Raw genomic sequence first — 20,332 nt, forward strand, 5'->3', positions numbered from 1 at the left:
AGTGGGGGAGGCAGTAGGGTAGCTGCTTTCTGGGAAACCGTCTCCCCAGAGGGGCAGGGGTGAGAGCAGAGGGGATGTGTGCCTTTGACTCTGTGTCGACATCTCCTCTCCCAGGGGGTGAGCTGGTACTACTGGAAGGGCTTTGAGTTCTCTGTGCCCTTCACGGAAATGAAGCTGAGACCAAGAAGCTACCGGCCCCCAGCGGCCCAGAGAGGCTGACAGCTGCTCGCCTCTCCAGCGCCGCAGAATGACTGCCGAGCACTGAGGGGTCGCGCTGAGAGAAGAGCCAGGGGCCACAGTCACCACCCAGCCACCAGAGGGAGCCTTCTCCATCTGCGATCTCACAGCACCATGTTTACAGGGGGGAGGGCAGGGGTTTGTACGGGAATAATAAAAGGAGAAACCGAGGTGTGTATATGACCTGCGTGCATTCTGCCCGGTCATGGGTGCTGGCCCAGCGCCCGGGCCCCCGTCCCCCGGGGCTGCAGCTGCACCTGGAAAGGCCGCATGGTGAGGTTGACACCACAGTGGGCCCGGGGCTGCAGGGAGGGCAGGGTGCCCCCGGGTGGCAGCAGCGTGAAAGCCCGCAGCAGCCGCGCCAGCACCACGAAGAGCTCTAGGCGCGCCAGTGGCTCCCCGAGGCACACGCGTGCTCCGCAGCCGAAGGCCAGCACTCTGGGGCTGGCGCCGGGGGCCAGGAAGCGATCTGTGGGCAGAAGGAGAGACTCGGGGTTCTGTAGCCACAGGGCTGGGCCCCTGCCGCCCCTACACCGCAGGCATCCTCCCAGCCACGCACCAGGCCAGAACTCTTGGGGCCGCTCCCAGACTGTCTCATCTAAGTGGGCGCCTTGCAGGTTGGGGATGACGACCATGCCCTCAGGGATGTCGTAGCCCAAGATGCTGAGGGGAAGGTGGAGTCAGAGCCTGGCCAGCACATCCACCACTTCCACCCCTTTCGGTCCCACTCATCCCTAGCTCTCAGGAGTCACCTGCTGGGCCGAGTGGTGCGGTGCGGCAAGGCCAGGGGCACGGCCGGCCGCAGGCGCAGCACCTCTGCGATGGTGGCCGTGAGCAAGGGCAGCCGGGCGGGATCTCTGTATGGGACTTGGGAGCCTGAAGCTTCAGGGCCCAGCTCACGATCCAGCTCTTCCTGCAGCCGCTGCTGAACCTGGGAAATGGGAGCAAGCCTGGTATCTGGGGCTGGAACCCTGAGCCCGCTGACCCAGAGCTACCTCACCTCCTGGCCTGCAGCTGCCCCCTGCAGCAACCCGCCCCCCCAGCCTCCATGCGGACCAGCAGAAGCCACGGCCTGGGTCAACACAGGCCATGGGGGGGTGCAGTGAGCTGAGGTCCTGGGGCCTGGCCAGGCCACCCCCAGGGTGCACCTCAGGGTGGTGAAGCAAGAACGCCACGGCCCAGGAGAGGGTGGTCGCTGTGGTCTCAGTGCCACCAATAAACAGGTCCACCACAGACATATGCACATGTCCTTCAAGGAGCTGTCCGTGGCTCTCTTCTGCTGTTGGCTTCCCCAGTCTTTGGAGCATATAGTCAGTCAGGTCCCTCCACTGGCCTGCCACCATGCTCTCCTGTGGAGGAGAGGAGGGCCCAGCCTCAGCTCTCAGGGGAGCCACAGGTCTAGGACGGTTCGGATGCTGGAGATCCTACCCAGCTCTGGGACAGGAGGCTCCCTGGCTGTGCGCCACGGGGGCGCCAGGGACACGCAGTGTTCCCACCTTGTGCTGCCTCAGCTGCTTCTCCACCATGTGGTCCCTGTTCTCCAAGGCCTGCTTCAGCCTCCAGAGGCCTGGGTTGGGGAAGAACTGGGGCGGGGAGCAGGAGAGTGTAGCCGCTGGCAAGGAAGCCTGCTCCCCCAGCCCCTCTTTCTCCCACGACCCAAGGAGTCTGGGCTGCACCTCCTCACCCTGAGAAAGGGAATGATGTCCAAAATTTGGATGGACCAGTGCTCCCAGGTTTTCATCAAGTCTTGGACACAGTCATGAACGGCATGTACCAAGGCGTCCTCCTGCCCACCCCGCCCAAAGAGGGAATCCTTTCAGTTCAGGACCAGAGAGAGAGTCAGGGAGGGGCTAAGGAAGGGCACCAGCTTAGGGAGGGCAAGAGAACAATGACCTTGTCTCCGAAGGTGAGGTGACAGATGATGGTGCAGGTGAGGAAAGAGAACTCCTCCTGTATGGCCACAGGGGTGCCAGCCCGGGCTCGCATGCGCTGTGGGGAAGTATAAGGAGCTAAACAGGCCGGAAGTTGCCGGGGAGCTGAAGCTGCCCTGGGGCAACTGTGGGCATCCAGCCTCACCTCACAGAACTCCTGGGTCAGCTGCTCCACCAGCGGCTCCATGGAGTTGCGGAGGCCCAGCAGCAGGGCTGAGCGGGTAAGCTTCTTGTGAGCCTTCCAGAGCAGGGAGTAGTCCCCGAGGGATAGGTCCGGGAAATGCTGAGACACCAGCTGATCTGCAAGTAGGAGAGGGGTTGGGCAGCCTGAGGAAGCCACGGGCCTGACATCCCCTGCCTCCACCAGCCCATGTCTTCCCTCGAGACCAGCCCTGAACACTTACAGGATGCTGTCTGGGGTCTGCCGGCAAAGTCCACCCACTTCTTGATCATGGCTTCCTCGATAGTCCTCTTGGAGTTCAGCACCACCACATCTGGGGGATGGCCAAAGCAGGATGTCAGCAGGGAGGGGACCCCGCTTCTCCCCTCCTCACCCCGTGGTGGAGGGGATGAAGCCAATGCACCTCGCAGACCAAGGCGGAGCCTGTAGACAGGCCCCAGTTTCTGGGTCAGACCCAGCAGGTAGAGGGGAAGGTTGGGCTGCAGCAGGTGCAGGAAGCCTGGCACGAGAGGCGGGAGGTGGAGGCTGCGGAACTTCCACTTGTCCCACAGCAGGCGGGCACCAGCCAGCAGGGTCAGCAGCAACAGCCCGAGGAGGAGCATGGCCAGAGCCCCGAGCAAAGGCCCTGGCAGGGCCACTTATAGTGTTAGAGGCCCCCCCATCCATCTTGCTGCTCAGGCTATGCTGGGGCCTCCTTTGACTCCCCCCGGGGCCCTGCCCACTGTCCTGCCCACAGATCCTGGAAGGGCACAGTCCGCCTGGCCTTGGGGAGTCCACATGTCAAAGAATCAGCCTTTCATCCATCAAGAAGAAAGGAAAGGGGATGCAACCCTGACCTTTCTCCCACAGCCGGAATCGGCTTCCTGGCTCCACATCAACCAGGCAGGAAAATACAGTCACTTTCCAGCCTGAGCCCTCTCCCATTGCCACCCCACCTTGGACCACTTTCCTGTTTTACCTCAGAGAGACAATAGCCATCCCTGCCTCACCAGTCGTCAGATGAAAAAGGGCCTGCGTGTTTTTCTTTCAACTTGCAGATGGGGTGACCATATGGCCAGGTCTGTCAGGACCACCCTAGTTTATACCTGTAGTCTCAGTGTAATGATTTACCATGCTCTATTTCCATCTCAAAAGTTGGAAAAAGATGAAGAGCTCTATGCCCCCCCTCCCCAGTTTGGGGGCTCTACTATACTCTATACACTCTTCAGTTGCAAGAGAAAGGGACCAACCCAAGCTGGCTTGAGCCAAAAAGAATTACTGTACAAATATGGGGGCATCTCAGAGAACTGAAGAGAGCAGGAGAGGGGGGTTTCTTGGAAGCTAGGGACAGGGGGACGCCACAGCTGCAGCAAGGGGCCAGGTCCTCCCTCTTGGCTCCTCCCTCCTCGGTGTCCGCCACCTGCCCTTTCCTCTCACGGGCTGTTTGCACTCCCAGTTGCAGGTGGGATGGGACTTCCTCCAGGGTCAGAGTCCACAGGTTACAGCCCCAGCTCAAGAGAGAGTTTGCGGCACGACTGAAAGTTCCCCCACCGATGCCGACGTTCCCAGGAAGGGGCCGGAGAGCCACAGCTGGGATCAGGAGTTCCAGCCCTATCCTGGGAGCTGTTGCCATAATGGGTTGGGTCCCGCTGGACCAGGTGGGGCAATGAGGAACCACTTTAATGGGTCCCAGGAGGCAGATGAGAGGCTCAAAGGTAGGGGACAGGGCTTGCCAAGAGACCACGCCAAAGAGGTGAGTGCTCAGTGAGAAGTCAGGGCTGCCTAGGAGTGGGAGTGAGGAGACCCACATCATCCCCAATTCCCTATCCCTGGGTCTGTAAACTGATCCCTGCGCCTGAGAGCGGTTAGGCCACTCCCGGAGCGGAGCGCACAGGCTTTGTGGCTGGAGGCCCTGAGTCCAGACACTGGCTGTGCCACCCACCAGCTTGAGGCAGTAACTGCTGGGGGTCATGGGTGGAGAGGCTCGGGCTTAGCCTGCATCCACACCCAGGACTGAGAGGGAGAAAGCAGCAGTGGCATTGCAAGGAATAGGCAGTCACCGCTGCCCCTGCCTCAGGGTTGACCTCCCAAACTGTGGCTGTCTTGCCACAACTGCAGCTGAGTCCCTGGCTCTCATAAATGGCTTTCTGCCACCCCTGCTGACCAGCTTTGGGGACAGAGATATGATGGGCAGACACAGGGCCATGGGGATGACAGCCCTGGGGAGCCTTGGAGACAGAACCTCTCAGAGCTGCAGGGCATCAGAGGGGGCTCCACTGGAAAGAACAGTGACCTGGAAAACTGGCCTGATTGTGAATAGATTTTCATAAACTGACCTGGTTCCCTTGCCAGCCCCAGCTCTTCCACCCCACCTCCAAAGCCCAATCTCAGACACACTGGAATTATACGCAGTGCCCACAGATGGGCTCTGTCCTGACCCTGGCCTCTGGGTCTTTCCTGTTCTCCATCATCTGCTCAAATACCCTCACCCATCCCCACTCTCTCTGCGTGATGCCTCAACTTTCAGAACCCACATTAGAGGTCACCTCCAGGAAGCCCTTGCCTTCTCCCTGCCCCCAGATTGGATCAGGTGCCCCAACTACATGCCCCACAGGACCAGGCAGCTCCCGAACATCCCACGTCTCAAGGATGGGGACCTGGCATAGGGCACAGCCTGGAGGGAGAGCCCCACAAACTGCAGCTACCCGATCGGAGTCCAGGCTGCTGCGGATTCCGCTTCCGTCAACCCCGCTTTCTATTTCATTTTCTTAAATGCAGCCCATTTCTCTAGCTGGATTTCCAATCAGCCCTGATGACCCAAGGGGTGCCACCAAATGGGGGAGAGTGAGGCAGGCAGGTGGGGAGATTGGACCCAGTAGAGCTGCGGACTCAGTGTGTTAACACCCAGACCAAAGTCACTGCACAACGCCAGGAAAGTTCCCGAACCTCTGGTAAGGAGATCAAGTGTCAACCATCTGCTTTCAAGAAACCAGACGTCAGCTACAAGCAGGAGACCCCAGAACTCAAAGCTGCACAAGGGCAGAGTGGGAAACGTGTGGCCGTCGGCCACTCGTCAGGTGGAAGGGCAGTGGCGCTCGGCTGAGCTCGAGCATCATCTGAGGCCACAGGGACTGGTGGCAGCAGGGCTGCGGAGGGAGGCCTCGCTGTGGTGCCAGACCCTTAGGGTGCAGGCTGCAGGGGTCCCAAGTCCGCTCAGCGTGCTTTGCAGATGGACTGAGCTCCCAGGGAATGATCTGGGAGTGACAACCCCAAGGGTCATGCAGGCTCTGGGAGCCTCAGATTAGGCAAACCCTGGTCTCATGGCTGGCAGGGGTCTGGGGGCACTGCTCTCAATCCTGGAGACACACACTGACACTCTGCTGCCAAAGGCCTTTATTGAACCCCTGGAACCACCTGGAGCCGTGTCCACTGGGCAGAGACCACCCAGGCATCCCCGGGGGAAGAGGAGGGCAGCCCTTACACCTGGCAGCCCTGAGTGCCGTACTCCTGGAGGAAGTTGCTGAGCTGGGCGCAGGCTGCCCGGTGGCGGGTGCTCTGGCACAGGCGTTCAGAGGGCATCTCCTCTACCCAGGTATTCGAGTCCAGCAGGTATTGGGGACTGCAGAGGCAAAAGGGCAGTCAGCAGGGGTGGGGAGGATGGGCACCTGGCTTCTGGCGAGGCAGGGTCTGCATGCTGGGGATCCATCCGTTCCCTCATGTGGGAGGAGAGCAAGGCCCAGAGAACTCACTCTCCCTTGAGGTCAAAGGTAACTCCATCCAGACCCATGATTAAATATTCTTTCCCAGGTTCCAAGCGAAGACGGCAAGAGGCTCGAACCAGGAAGTTTCGGGTCTGACGGACAGTGGCCTTGGTGTCCTTGGCTGAGAGGATAAGGTGCACAGGAATTATAAGAGGCGAACGGAAGGTACAGGACCAGTGAGGGCCGAGGGCTGAGCACGGAGCCTCTCGCTTAGCCCTCACTGCTCCTAATGGGCATGTACGACTGCTTTTCGATTTATGGCCAAGTCCAGAGCTTCCAAGAAGCTGAGAGGCTTTGAGCTCAGCCTCCAAACATCTGTTGTCCCGGGCACCCGGGCCACAAACCCCAACCTCGGCTCCCTAAGTCCCCCAGCCCCAGCCCCTTCATACTGAAGTGCAGGACTTGGGTGATTCTGGTTTCGAAGAGGCGGAAGGCAGCTCTGCTATCTTCTCGGAGGACCTTCACCTGGAAGCCTGCGAGGGAGTTTAAGGGAAGGGAGCACAGGTTTGTTCCAGCAGCGGTCATGAGGCGCGAGCCCAATTACAGAGCTGGGCCGGGGGGGCGGGGGTGAGGGCACACGGACCGTAATGCACGCGGGGGTGGTAGCAGGCAAACTTCATCCTGTAGCCAGCCTCATCCTGCAGCCCCCGCTCCAGGGCACGACGCTGTCGAGGGCACTTCCCTGCCGGGGGTGGGGGTCAGGGGACAGATGAGCCAGTGCAGGCCCCAGCCTCAATGGCTTCCCCTCACCCCGCCCCCTGCCCCCAGCCCCAGCTCTCACCCTCAGCACACTGGCAGACATCAGCAGAGCACAATGTGGACAAGAGTTTGCTCTTAGTGGGGGCTCCGTAAAACACAGAACACTTGCGCTCTGCAGGACAGAGTACAGTTAGAATGCACACCCCCCCAACACTGTCACCCCTGTCCCAAGGGGGACATCACTGCCACCGGCACTGACCCCCCTTCCTGATGTCCCATATGGGGACACCTATTCCAAACCTGCCGAGAGCCCCCCAAGTGCTCACCAGGGTTGTAGTAATCATACACAGCCGCGCTGGCCGGCTGGACGAGCCCCACAGGCACTTCCTGAACAGCTCCAAAGCCCACGCACTCCCGGGAGGTGGGGACCTGGCAGGGTGGGGAGGAGATGTCAGGACATACCCCCTGGGCCCTGCAGGCCGCTGTGCCACATCTCCTTGACCTGTGTCTGGTCTTATCTTCAGTGTCTTTCACATGCTAGTACCTTCCAGCTCCGGAACTCTAAAAGCTCTAAAAACCCCGAGGTCTCTGCTCACGTCACTGCCAGACAGTGACCTCGTCCCAGTCTCCAGTGCCCTCACATCATGGACACGTTCTGCATGAAACTCTCTGAGCTCAGGGTTAGCTTCTGGCCATCCCTGGTTCTGACCTTGTCATGCCTGACCATCCCTCTTCTTCCCTCCCAGAGGCACAGTCCCTGACCCTGGCTCCTCGGGTCCACCGCGTTCCCCTGAGGAGGTCTCAACCGCTCCTTGGCTTTCACCAAACCCTTCCAGGCTGATGATTCCCAAATTAAACACTCAGCCTCATTCTTGCAGTAGGATTCTTGTGGGACATAGAAATTCCCCAAATTCACTCTGCCTACCCCCAGAAGCCCACCCCCAGGTCCCACCACAAAGGCCTTGCTTCGTTACTGACGCACCCAGGCCCCCCTTTATGTGTCATAACATAACGGCAGGTGCTGTCACTTGCCCATCCTCATGGCCTATATCCGGACCCCTCTCCTCACACCCCCACTACACTGGTCTGGTCCAGCCCGGTTCCCTACCAGTCTCCCTCCCGAGCCATGCTGCTTAAGTCAACTCCTCATCCAAAATCTTCCTGGCTTCTCATCTGCCACTGTGTTCAATGAAACTCCTCTTCTTGACTTCTGAGGCTAATGGGGTCTGGCCCCTCTACAAGCACTGGGCTGGGGGGGCCTTCCTCAACCCCTACACACCTGGCTAAAGGTGTTACAGTATTACATCTTTTTCACATTTTCTCCAAGAGATTACAGCTAATGCTCAAAAAAAGTTTGAGGGCCATCAGAGGGTTAATGATTCTTTGTTTTAGCCAAAAATGGCTTGGAAAGGCAAAAGCAACTCCTCTATGACTGTCATCACTTTGGAAAAGAAAATATACTTCAATCTAAAAAACAAAAACCAAAAAACTAGAAAGGTCAACAACAAGCAACAAAGGCGGCCTTTGAGTTGCGTAAATTCAGCTTTATGAAGGGCTCACTCTTGAGTCCTTCCCTGCAGACAGGCACCAGCCCTGGAGCAGCACCGGAGCTCGGCCCCCATCGCCCACAGGCAGGGCGGCCTCCCGGGCCTGCCCCTAACTCTGCTCCAACACACTCTCATCCTGTCTCCCTGCTTCCATCACACGTCCTCTCTCAGGTCACCCGTGCTTAGTAAACCCACGGTCACCCTACCTGTGTCGCCCCTCCCTGCTCACCGAGTCAAAGTACAGCAGGACGTGGGGACCCTCGGTCTCAAAATGACTCACGTAGCGGTCAGAGAGGGAGGTCAGCTGTGGGGAAGGACAGATGGTCACAGGGAGGTGGCCCCGGCCCATACACAAGACAGGGCTCAGCGGCTGGGATAGCTTCAGGGATGGACCCGAGCTCCTGGGGCACAAGGAATCCCATCCTCCCAACCGCCCCCCTTCCTCCCGCCTGGGCAACTGACTGCACCTTCTCCAGGTCGGCATGCAGGGCGCTGAATCCACTCAGGAGGGTGATATCGGCAATGGCCATGCCCGACAGCCCCTCCTTGCCATTCCGCCTGCAGAGAGACATGTCCAGGGCCCACATGCTCTGGGTGACAGACACCCAGCCCTGGCCTCTGCCCTGCCTCTATCTCCTGGCCTGGCAGTGCCCCATGTCCGGCGTAGCCACCTACCCCCGCCCCCTGCGCTTACCAGATGCACACAGTGTACTGCACTCTGGACTCCTGGTCATCAGGCACCCCAGGGGCCTCCCGCCTGCGGCGATTCCGCCGCCTCTCAAACAGCTCCAGGGGTGTCACAGTCTGGGAACCGGCATCTGGGTCATCCTTGGCTGGCAGCTCCTCATACACATAGTCCTCGTAGTCCTCATTGGCCTCCCCTGCACAGGGACAGTGGGGTGGCTTGGCTGCTGGCTCTGACCCCCTCGGGGCCCAAAGGCCTGCAGCCCCAACACTCACTTGTGTATTCAACATGGCCCATGACGGTAACTTGAATCTGAAGATCCTCACAGGTCGTGTTCTTCAGGTCCAGGACGTTATAGGTACGAAGGATCTAGCTCAACAAGGGGTGAGAACAGGGTACGTTTGGGGCCCAGACCTTTCTCCTAGGCCACACCTGGACCATCCCCTAGGCTGAGGGGTTCCAGGCCTTCCACCCCTCTTATCCCTCCTGACCAGTCCATTAAGGCGGGTGGCCCAGGGTCTGCGAGACCCGGTGAGACCAGGGACAGGGTCCTGCCTCAGGGGCGAGCACTCTACATGGGGCCCAGAAGAGGTTGGAATGGAAAGCTCAGGAAAGGCTTCTGGCCAAAGCTTGCAGGAGAAGAACAAGTTTGTCACTTGGGACAAAGGAAGGGAAGGACACTCAAGGGGAGGAGATCTGTGTACATGAGGGGATTTGTTTGGCGAGGGAGGTGGGCAGATGCTCAGTTGTATAGGTGGAAGAGTCTGACTTTTCTCCAGGGCTAGTCTGACTAGTGTTTTTGGAAGGCTGATCTCATGGTAGTGTGCACAGTGGATCAGAGGGGTGAGATACAGGTTAGGGAGAAGTTCCAACACCATCTTAGCAGAGTCTAGGAAACAAGTGGCATGGGCCCTGGGCAGCAGGGGAGCCGAGGACAAGATGCTGGGGCCATAAGGAAGGGTGGAGGTGGGGACACTAAGATGGCCTCCAGAGCAGTGGCTGGGCTCCTGTGGGGAAGGGGCCCCATCGGTCAGGTGAGGGGACCCGGGAGGAAGAAAGGGTTTGAGGTGCTGTGTGACATGTGGGGCCTGTGGCTCAGGCGAGAGGCCTGGGTTGAGGTGCTGGTATGTATGTCATCAGCACTGATCAGGGTAGAAGGAGAGGACAGGTGCCCAGAGAGGGCAGAGACCAGAGTTGGGGGGAGCACCCAGACCAGTAAGGGGGTCCACCCACTCAGGGGCATCTCCTTCCTTCCTTCCCTGCTCACCATGAGCTCCCCCTCAGGCCTCCCACTCAAGACCACAGCCCCTCCCTGCTGGGGTCCCAGGCATTCAGTGCTGCTGGCTCTCACCTTCAAGGTCCCTTTGCTGTTGCCTCCCACCTTCACGTTAATCTTGCTGCCCAACGAAAACTTGCAGGAATGGACAAGGGAAAGGGATATCAGAGGGGCACACAAGGGCACACGGTTGTTCCAGTTCATCTCCTCTCCCACCCACTCACAGAGCTGACACCTCACCTCAGCCTCCTAAAAACCCTGTTGGGTAGACTACCCATATATTAATTTTGAGATGAGAAAAACAAAGCTCAGAGATTAGGTGACTTTCTCCAGGTCACGTGGCAAATAGGTCTTCCCACAAGGACATCAAGCAGAGATGCCATGGGGATTCCACAAGGGTGGGGGGAGGCAGGGTTGGCTTCCAGCCTGGCCACGGGAGGCCCAGGGGTGGGGGAGGCAAGCCAGGTAAAGGAGTGGCTCACCTGCAGCTCCTCCTCCAGCCCCTGAATTTGGTGGTTGTTCAGCTGCAGCTCGTGGGACTTGAACCCACTGCGGCCCATGGAGCTAAGAGTCACGTTGAGTGCCCTCTCTTCAAGGGTGTGGGAAGCAATCCAGTATGCAGATAGAGCATCCAAGGCTATCACTGTGTCCTGGGGAGGTGGGCTGGCACTCAGGCACTCGGTCTCGGGACCACCCACCCCTGAAGCCCCCTGGCAGCCCCTACCTGGGTGCTGCGGAACCCGCCTTGGAAACTGCCCTGGTGGGTAAGCCAGGCTGCAGCATAGTCGGCCATCTCTGACTTGCCCTCCCGAAGCAGCAGGTGAAGTAGGCCATAGGCTGTGGTTTCAATCCACACGGCTGGAGCTTGGGGTATGGGGTCTGCTGGGCCTTGAGGAGCCAGGGTGGGTGGGATGGCATTGCTCTGAGAACCAGGGACTGAGCCCCAGTACAGGTTATCTGGAAGTAAAGGGAGACCCACAGGTGAATGGTGGACAGGGCTAGTTGCCTGGCCCTCTGACACTCCCCATATTGAGCTCTCCCAATTCTGCCCAATTATCCCTTAGGCTTTCATTACTTCTTGAGGTCTTCATTCAATTTCTCCCTTTGGGCATACTCAGGGGTCCCAGGTCCCCCAAGACCCAGGCTCACTACCAGGACACCCTTGGCGCTCACCCCCGGTCTTCTGGGCCATGGCCATGAGGTTGCGGTGGGCAACATCCCGCAGGTCCTCAGAAGCCTTGGTGAGAGTCAGGGCATAGGCCGTGATGGCAGCAGCATGGGCACCCAGGGTCCCAACACTTGCTTTCTCCCCCAAGAAGGAGTTCGCTCTGATGATGGAGGTTTCCTAGGAGAAAGAGGGGAGGAAGATCAAGAAAGCTGGACACTTGGGTTCCTGGGGAGAGAGGGGGAGAGCTGGGGACCAGGAAAGGGCAAACACTCTTACCACTTTCTGCTTCAACTGCTCTGCAATGTCATCCTGGAAGACAGCCAGCCCATGCTGAAGGGCGATGACCACAAAGGCTGTGAGCGCCACAGTCTCATCATCTCCCACCAGGCCCCCCTAGTTGAAGGGGATGGAGAGAAGATGTCAGCCAGGAGCAGGGAGGAGCAGGGAGGGGCAGGGACCGCCCTCCCACCTCTGTCTCCCAACCCCAAACCTGCATGTCCCTGTGTAAAACTGGGCAGGGGTCCTGGAATGACCCATCCGCCTGCTGCTGGGACAGCAGCCACTTGGCCGTCTCCTGCAGCTTCTCAGGTGAGCCGCCCACCTGCTCCTGGGCCAGACTCAGTACCTTCAGCACAAACGCCGTGAGCCTGGTGGGGAGGGAGGAATGGCTGGGGACAGGGACTGGTCCCCGTAGGGGACACATCCTCACTCACCCAGGCACCTCCCACTATATCTGGCTCTGCCCCCTCCCCCAGCCCCAGCCCCCGCAGAGACCGGGAAACATTCTCCCAACCTCACCAGGTGCTGCTGTCCCGATGCAACCAAGCCCCATAGGAACCATTTGTTTTCCGAAACTGCTGGATCCGCATGTAGCCTTGGGAGACAAGAGGCAGCTGCTGAGGCGATGCTCGCTCTCCCACCACATGTACCCAAGGCCACACTCCCCATTCCCATCAGGCACCCCCTTCCTTCTCCCTTCTAGCTAGGTGGTCTCCCCCTCTGCCTTGAACTGCCCTCTCCCAGCCCCACGCCTGCTTGCCCCATGCCCAGAACCTTTCTGGATCAGATCCACAGCATGGTCCTTTGTCTCAGGGGGCAGCGTGCTCCACTGCTCTGTCTTGTCCAGGTAGCGGGAAGAAGCCAGTGTTGGAGCCAGTAGGAGCATGGTTTGCTCCCCGCAGCCCTGGGGAAGCCTCAGGAGGGAGGCCAGGCCTCCTGGTGACAAGACCCCCTTAGAGCCCAAAGTGTCCAGTGGTTCTGAGGCTATAGGGGGAGATGGAGGTTTAAGGGTCAGAGACCAGGTCTGGAGACCCGTGGAGTCGTGGGATCAAACAGGGGTCCCTGGGTGCCACATGAATCTGAGGCAGCCCCTGGGAAGAGACGAAGAATACTCCCACCTGTAACCCTGACAAAGCTGCTGAAATCTCCATCTGGGATGACATTGGGGTCAGAGTTGCCAGGAATCTCCAAGGTCCGGGCTCGGTGATCTGTGGGGGATGGGCCAAGATGGCCATCTGGTTGGCTGCCAGCATCCCCCCCCCCACCTACAACCCCATTAGGACACTGGTGGCTGGAGGAGGGGGCCACTCACCCAGGGGATTGAGCTCATAGACAATCTCCTCTGTGTGGATGGACCCTTCTCTCTGTCTCGGGGGAAACACAGCTATGAGAGGCCATACAGTACTATGACCTGCCCCTCCCAATGCATTTTCCCTAGGACTTGGAGTTTGAGCATCAGGGGCAGAGTGGGATCAGAATTATAGAAGATGTAAACAGACCAAGGCATGGTTTCAGGTGTCTGGCCAGGAGAGAGGGTATGGGGTTGGTGGGGTGGTGTAAATCTGGGACTCTGAGGGGCTGGATTCGGGGCTGCTCCAGTCACCTGAATTTGTAGAACCTTAGACACTGCGTCCCCTACAGGGAAGTCCGAGGACCCTTGAGCCACCACCTTCAGGGACATAGCCGCCGCCGCCGTGGGCACCACAGAGAAGCCAACAGGCCGGGCAGAGCCTGCAGGCACCAGGACACTTTGGGCCAGCCCGCCACCTCCAGCCAGGCACAGCCCCTCCACTGGGGACACATGGACGCTCACCTAGGTGCAGGAAGATGGGGATGGCCGGAGCCTCAGGCCGGTTTGGCCCCCCACCCTCCCGCTGCCCCAGCTCCCATCCACTTCCCTGTGTGCTCGGGCTTCTGCAGGGCCTCACCGTCAGATTTTTATTCAGGTAGTTGTAGAGGACAGGCCGCAGCTCCAGCTGCTCAAAGCGGCGAACAGAGACAGGCAAGCGGAGGTGCAGGTGAAATTCCTGGAACACTCGGATCTGGGCCGGCGTGGCCACACACAGGCCTGGTGGATGGGGGTGGTGGGTGTAGCAGAGGGGGCAGAGACCAGAGGTCTGGGGGTGTCATGGCCACAGGGTCCCAGGAGGGAGGGGCAGGGGGTGACCCATTTCTGCCCCCCACCTGCTGCCACTCCCTAGCCTCCCCACCCCAGCACATGCCAGTGCAGACGTCCCCAGGGGTCTGCCCCCAGTTCTGTATGAAGAGCGAAGGGCTCGGTGGGAAGCCTCGGTCAGGGGGAGATGGATGGGGCAGGGGACTGAGGTCCAGGCAAAACCGTCTCACCTGTCTTTCCAGACAAGCTCACAGCGTGGATTTCCCATGTGGTGAGAGAGTCAGGGAGCATTTGGGACAATCTGCAGTAGGAAAGGCGAGAAGCCTGGTCACACCCTGGGCTGGCTCCAGACCAGCCCAGAGCCAAGGCCAGGCCCACCACACCCCCTCACTGGAGGAAGCGGTCCACTTTTTCCACTCTCCAGAGCCAGTTCTCCGGGAAGAAGCTGCGCACAGGAATGTCATCCTCATCGATCAGGTCTTCCTCTTGCAGGACCTCCAGAGCTAGGGGACCACAGCGTGGGGGAATCAGGAGGGGAACCATTCTGCCCTTCCAGAGAGACTCTTGCCAGTCCCCCAGCCCCACCCAGAGCCTCACCTCGGGCAAGGCCCACCTGGCCCCTGGAGCGGGACTTCTTGCGCAGGTTCTCAGCAAACTGGCAGCAGGACAGGAAGGGTGCCCGGCAGGCCGCCTGGCGCACCCGAGCCGCCCGCTGCTCACAGGAGCGTATCATGGGCAGCCTCGTCAGCCCATCCTGGCAGCAGCGCCGGGCTTCTGGGGAAGCATACTGGCCCACTGCAGGGCCGGGGGAGGGTATGCACAGGGGAACCCCACAGAGACACATCTCATTTCCCACCCAGACCTCTAGATACACAAGGACTCACCCTGAGAGACCAGGAACTCAAGTTCCTGGCCAATGGAGAGAGTCTCCCTCCACCTTCAACCCCAGAATTTGGGTCTCTGGCCCCAAATACCATATGCGGGCTCACTGAGGAGCAGAGCAGCCAAGAGGGAGACCCCATCACCCTAACCCTTGGGCCAAGTGGAGAGCTGCACAGGCGCCCATAACTCACATTTCTCATGAATCGCCTTTTGGAAGTTGACGTTTCTCTTATTCCGGGTTTTCTTTTTGGGACAACTCAGACCTGATAGAAAGCAGGACCGCAGCCCAGCACAGGGATAGGGGTCCCACCTCCCCTTCCCACCTTCTTTCCCTGGCCCCGCCCTTCCCACCAACGCTCTTCTCATCTTACACCCTCAGGCCCCTCCTCCTTCCTGATTGTCCCACCACCCAACTCCCCTTCCTCCTCTGTTCTCACTCTTTCTGGATGAGGTCAACAGTTCTCCATCAGAAAAGGCCAGACCAGCTGTCTCAAACACCTGAAGGGCATTGTCCCCACCTCCAGGACCGCAGCCATGGTCATAGCTGTTCATAACTTCCAAGACCTGGCAAGAAAAGGCCAGGAAGTTGCAGATGATTTGAGGGACCCAGATGGGCCACCCAGCTCTGGGTGAGAAGGCAGGGCATGGGCAACCCTTAAGAGAGTGGGGAAATAGAGACCGCAGGGCCCGGGGCTTGAGGGAAGCTCAGCGGGGAGTCTGTGGGGAGATTGAGTGAGACCTCAGGGCTGGTTCCGGGACAATGAGCCCCACAGGGGAGTGAGAGCTGGCAAGAACGGAGGGTCCAGACAAACCTTGGCCATGTTGAGGGGTTTGTGGGAACTCCCGCCCACAGCATACAGAGCCGTATCCACGGCCCCCAGCGCCACCAGGGCTGGCGAGTCTGTTTGCAGGCGGAGCTTTACAAACTCCGCAGGACGATACTCCCTGATGCTGTCCACATTCAGCTCCAGCTGGCAGAGGTGAGAGGAGGGGGGCATCAGAGTGGGGAGAGCTTCCTTCAGCCCTCAGTGTACCCCAAACCAAATCCATGCTCTGCTCACAATCACTCTGTCTTCTTTCTCTCTTGACCTCCCAACACACAGACGTGCCGCCTCTCCGAAGGCCAGTTACCTTGCCCTCGCAGTCCCCTGCCTGGACGTCCACGCGCAGGGAGTTGGCCACTGGGACATCCCCATGATAGTAGAAGGCCACAAAGTAGAAGGAGGGTACCAAGTTATGGTTCACAAACACGGAGACTGAGGTCAGGTCCGTCCTGGCTTCTCGAATCATAGACACAATCTGGCCCCGGGACAGGATCTGAGGCAAGAGTGGTTTCCTCTTCACTGCACACCCCCCATCCTGAAACAGTTCCCTCTACCCCAAGGGCTCTCTCCTCCCTGAGATCCTCTCTGCACCCCACCCTCCATCCTCAACAGCCCAGCTTCTGCGCACCATGTAGTAGTAATGAGAGAAGCTGTCCTCACTGACGCCCAGAGCTCGCAGGTTCAGGATGAGAGTGTCCCCAACACGAGGCGGTCGAGGATCCAGCCGCTCAATGGACAGAAACCTGGAGCCTCCTGAGAGTGGGGCTCTCACGGTGAGCCTGCCTACAGCTGGATGAGGGGAGCCTGCAGACACCTAGAAAGAGGAGCAGGGCAGGGGTACAGTCAATGCCAAGGACCCTGGTCACCACCTTCTTCCCCCAGTCCAGGAAGTGGATTCTCAGGAAACTGGCCAACCTTTCTTTCCTTCCCCCTACCCTGTCCCATGAGTGGGAGGTCCTACCAAGAGCTGCACTTCTGAGATGGACTTTGACGTAACGATGGGAACAATGACTTGGCCACGCTCATCTGTGTTTTGTTCAAGGTCCTGGATTCTAGAAGCAGATCCGGGAGACAGAGTGGCCAAAACTTTGACAGGAATGCCAGAGGCTGGGAAGCCAGATATATCTCGGACCAGGGCCTAGGTGAGCAGGGGAGAGACAGATAAAGAAGACTGTTCAGTGAAGCCCCATACCCTCCTGACAACACCCCACCCCCAACTCATCCTCCCCCTCCAAAAGAGACCTGCAGCAGAAAGGGGGCCCCAGGCACAAGGTGTCGCTTGGTGTTGCTCAGATCCAAGGTGAAGGGAGATGACACAAAACGCCAAGATGTGAGCTCTGCTTCCTCCATCTCTCCCCCTGCAATAGATGCGGCAGAGAGAGGTGGAGGACAGAGAGCCACGGAGAGAGGAGTGGGAGAGCCAGGGTGACCACAGCTCGAGTGTTTCCTGCCCACGAGACACTCAGCTCCTCAGACTCCTGAGGGCACGGGCCGTCTTGTACTCATCTCTGTGTGCTGAGGCCAGCACGGGACCTAGCCCACGGACGGAGTGTAACTTGTGTCTGCGAGATGGACGGAAAGACGGGTAAAGAAAAAAAAATTGAGACAGTGAAAGGGTTACCTTCTCCTGAAACCACCCAGAAACACAGCTGGGGAGGGACAGTCTCCTGGGTCTTTCCTGGCTTTGGGTACAAGACAAGGGTAAGAGTAGGGAATAGTGTCGATGCTGGAGAACAGAGGGTCAGCTCCAGGTCAGAGGCGGGGGGCTGGGGTTACAATCAGGGAGGCCTCTCACCTGGAGACTCAATGATGGCAGCGGCAACATAGAGGCGCAGCCCAGGGAGGTCGGCAATGTTAACTTGAAGCTTCTCCAGGGAACCCTGAAACTCAGCCTTTGAGAGGGAAATATGGCACTGGCCATCTACCAGCTGGAGTGAAAAAGAAAACAGGGCCTGGGGTGAGATTTGTCTCCCTCCTCCCCACCCTGACACCCTCCTCCCTTCCCCCACACCTTCCTCCCCTCCCCAACACTCTCCTCCTCTCCCCCACATCCCCACCCTCCCTCCTACCTTAGTCTGATTCTCCAGCCCCCGAAGGAAAGTCTTAGCACCATCCTCACCCAGGAGCCCGAAGCGCACATATGCCACCCCCTGCACTGGCTTCCCGTAGATGTACCTACCACCACGGAGAGAGTGGGAAGAGGGTGGGTCTAGGAAATAAGGCCAATGTCTCAGGGTGGGGGCAGGGGGCAGAGCGGGGAGGCAGGGCTTCACAGCTCCTTCAGACTGAATGGGGAACCCTGGGTGCCCCACGTGGAGGACATGGAGGATGGGAGAGTTACCTGGCCTGGATGTCTAATTGGATCTCATCGAGAAAGCCAGGCGCTGTCAGGATGTAGGGCTTTCCAGGAATAATCTTCACCTCGAAGTTGGGAAGGACTGACCCAGTGTGAAGGGGTGGCTGGTCAGACTCGCGAAAGGACCCTTCAAAGACTTCCCTTGGGGCTGTGGCACCCATACCTCCCTGCCCCTGCCCTGCCCCACCGCCTCCCCCTCTATCCGTATCTCCTTCAGGAAAGGAGATGCTTGTCCCACGCCATCTCCAGCTCTCACCATATTTCTTCACCTCAAACTGGGTACTGCTGTTAGAGTCTCGGCCATCTGAGAACCGGGCTGAGATCCTCCATGTCCCTGGCCTACAAATGGGGGAGGGACTCAGCCCGCTTGTGCAAGAGGCCCATGGAGAGCCAGAGGACCAACTGGGGGAAAACCAGAGCTGTGAGAGAGGCTCAAGGTCTGACTGGGTGCTGGAGGCAAAGAGCCATGGGAGATGGGCACAGGAGGGACCGTCACCAGGTCGAGGGGGCTCACTCTGAGATATCGGGAATCACAAAGTCATCCTGGAAGATGGAGGAAGTGTACACTTCCCTCTTCCTCACACGGAGGCCATGAGAGTTCTGCAGTGGGAGTAGAAGCGGTCATGGATGGGAGGTCAGATCAGCAGCCCTGCTGATGAAGGTCAGAGAGCTCAGGGACTCACCTCCACTGTGACCGTAAGGGTGTCAGAGGATGGACGCATCTTTTGATCCAGAGCAAAGATCCGGTATCGAACTGGGAGAGAAGGGCAAGAGCTGAGCAGGAATCCATCTGCAAAGGTGGGCCTCGGCCCCCACCGCTTCCAGGGAGCAAGGGGGAGGGCAACAAATATTTGCCAAGCAGCCTTCCTGTGTGGCACCGTCCAGGCTGTCTCACGGGGTACCAAACATGCCTTGAGCAGGCTGGGAGTCAAAGGCAGGGGCCCTGGGGTCCGACTCACCCCGCTGGCCAGGGTTATAAACGGGCTGGTCGGTCTGCAGAAAGAGGTGTCCCCGGCGAGAGGAGAAGAGCAGGTTGACGCCCTGAATGTCTGTCTTTCTAGACAGAGAGTTCTTCAGCCATGGTGACTGGGCCACCAGCTGGACCTCGGGGCCACGGAGGAGGCGGTAGAGGCCACAGGTCTCTGCATCTTTCGGGGAGATCTGTCAGGAGAGGCAGAAGGAGCAGGTCAGAAACAGAGCAGAAGGAAAAAACCAGAGATGGAGACAGAAACAGAAAAGGTAACAGTGTGGGGAGTGGGGGGAGAAGAGAGAGGAGGTAGGCCAATGAGATGACCAAACAGAAGACAGAGGGGAGCAGGGTGAGAGTGACTAAGAAGCAGTAGAAGGGAGTGGAGGCTAGTTACCTGGAGGCTAAGGTGTACGTTGTCTTTTTCTGAGCTGAGGGAAAAGTCCACCTTTGGGGAGCAGACGGCATTCAAGTTGGATGGGTTTCTCAGGAACACTGATCCTGTCACTACTTGTCCCTGGGGAACATTCTCGAGTTGCACCCTCACTGAGAGGGGGACCCCCAAGTGAACCACAGAAGGCGAAAACAGGAGCAACCTAGGGAGAACAGGAAGGGGTCTGCATTCAGCGCCCCTGGGCCCCTCCGTTCCTCATTCCTCCATCACGTCCCCCATGTCAGCTCTCCCATGACCAGCCCTGTCCCACTCAAGCACTAGTGTTCTTCTTCCAGGACCTGGGCTTCTGCAGGGATAAGGTGAAGAAGCTGGTCACCCAGATCAGCCCCCAGAGGATCCTCATGGCTGGAGGACCCAAGAGGGATCAGACCCGTCTGCCTGCCTACTCCTCTCTGGTCAACCCAGGGCTTAGAGCAGATTTGACTGTGGAACTTGCTCCTCCCCTGGCCCAGCACAGCCGGGAAACCATGTGACAGGCAAGAAATGCAACTGGCCCCAGGCCCAGTATTTAGTAGGGGCAGGGGGAGGGAGGACAACACCCCGGACACCTGGGTCTCTGAGGGAATGAGGAAATCATGGCCCAGAGTTGTGTTCTGTCCTTCTGTGTTAACCCCTCTCATCCCAGTGCCCCGGATAGCCCCCGTACTAGGTGTATCTGAGGGCACATACATACACACACACATACACACACACACACGTGTACACACACACACACACACACACACACATTCTCCAGTATGTGTGGGCATAGTTCAATGTACATGGTTGGAGACACAAGCTCCTTCATAAAAATCTTTACAAAACAAGGTACAAGACGCTTATCTCTAACTACAACCCCCACAAAACCTGAACGACACCAGACCTTTGCTTTGTGCAGGCCTTAACAGAAATTCTGTTGTTTAGATCAGGTATACCTTTATCTCCCATAGGGAGAACTGACCTCAGTGTCCTTTTTTTATCTCTCTGAACAACGAGGCAAAGCTCAGGCTC

The 20,332-nt window shown here is 58.7% G+C and overlaps 3 protein-coding genes across 4 annotated transcripts in view; 1 reads left to right on the forward strand and 2 right to left on the reverse strand.

The window, feature by feature from the left end:
- The window catches only part of TNXB (tenascin XB), a 56,266-nt gene extending 55,851 nt beyond the window's left edge, over positions 1–415 (forward strand). Inside the window, 1 exon segment of the mRNA XM_045065128.1 lies at positions 115–415. Within this exon segment, the coding sequence (XP_044921063.1) occupies positions 115–219 (105 nt within the window). The 3' untranslated portion in view covers positions 220–415.
- Positions 409–6,107, reverse strand: LOC101689319 (steroid 21-hydroxylase). Of its 2 annotated transcripts, none has more exons than XM_045065133.1 (10): positions 5,994–6,107; positions 2,573–2,662; positions 2,314–2,468; positions 2,131–2,226; positions 1,922–2,023; positions 1,734–1,820; positions 1,386–1,586; positions 990–1,168; positions 797–900; positions 409–706 (listed from the first exon to the last, which is right to left on the reverse strand). In XM_045065133.1, the coding sequence occupies exons 1-10, from the start codon at positions 6,019–6,021 to the stop codon at positions 441–443; spliced, it is 1,308 nt and encodes a 435-aa protein (XP_044921068.1). In that variant the 5' UTR covers positions 6,022–6,107; the 3' UTR covers positions 409–440. The 2 variants fall into 2 exon arrangements, with proteins under 2 accessions (XP_044921068.1, XP_004780969.1); XM_004780912.3 differs by lacking the exon at positions 5,994–6,107 and adding an exon at positions 2,753–5,555.
- On the reverse strand, positions 5,705–19,766 carry C4A (complement C4A (Rodgers blood group)). Its single transcript, XM_004780908.3, has 41 exons — positions 19,621–19,766; positions 19,286–19,484; positions 18,881–19,082; positions 18,605–18,675; positions 18,436–18,521; positions 18,178–18,260; positions 17,907–18,003; positions 17,635–17,740; positions 17,361–17,493; positions 16,808–16,923; positions 16,527–16,703; positions 16,194–16,379; positions 15,873–16,058; positions 15,554–15,712; positions 15,179–15,305; positions 14,933–15,004; positions 14,457–14,654; positions 14,251–14,362; positions 14,090–14,160; positions 13,672–13,811; positions 13,347–13,556; positions 13,056–13,107; positions 12,862–12,951; positions 12,518–12,727; positions 12,263–12,338; positions 11,955–12,111; positions 11,741–11,857; positions 11,470–11,641; positions 11,021–11,253; positions 10,779–10,946; positions 10,372–10,431; positions 9,296–9,389; positions 9,030–9,216; positions 8,803–8,893; positions 8,565–8,639; positions 7,115–7,217; positions 6,871–6,960; positions 6,673–6,771; positions 6,479–6,562; positions 6,078–6,210; positions 5,705–5,947 (listed from the first exon to the last, which is right to left on the reverse strand). Exons 1-41 carry the CDS (start codon positions 19,683–19,685, stop codon positions 5,806–5,808), a joined length of 5,229 nt encoding a protein of 1,742 aa, XP_004780965.2. The 5' UTR covers positions 19,686–19,766; the 3' UTR covers positions 5,705–5,805.
- Between the last annotated feature and the right edge of the window lie 566 nt (positions 19,767–20,332).

The sequence above is a fragment of the Mustela putorius genome, unplaced genomic scaffold (assembly GCF_011764305.1).
Source record: "Mustela putorius furo isolate JIRA1106 unplaced genomic scaffold, ASM1176430v1.1 tig00003856_pilon_pilon_pilon, whole genome shotgun sequence".
Lineage (NCBI taxonomy): Eukaryota > Metazoa > Chordata > Mammalia > Carnivora > Mustelidae > Mustela > Mustela putorius.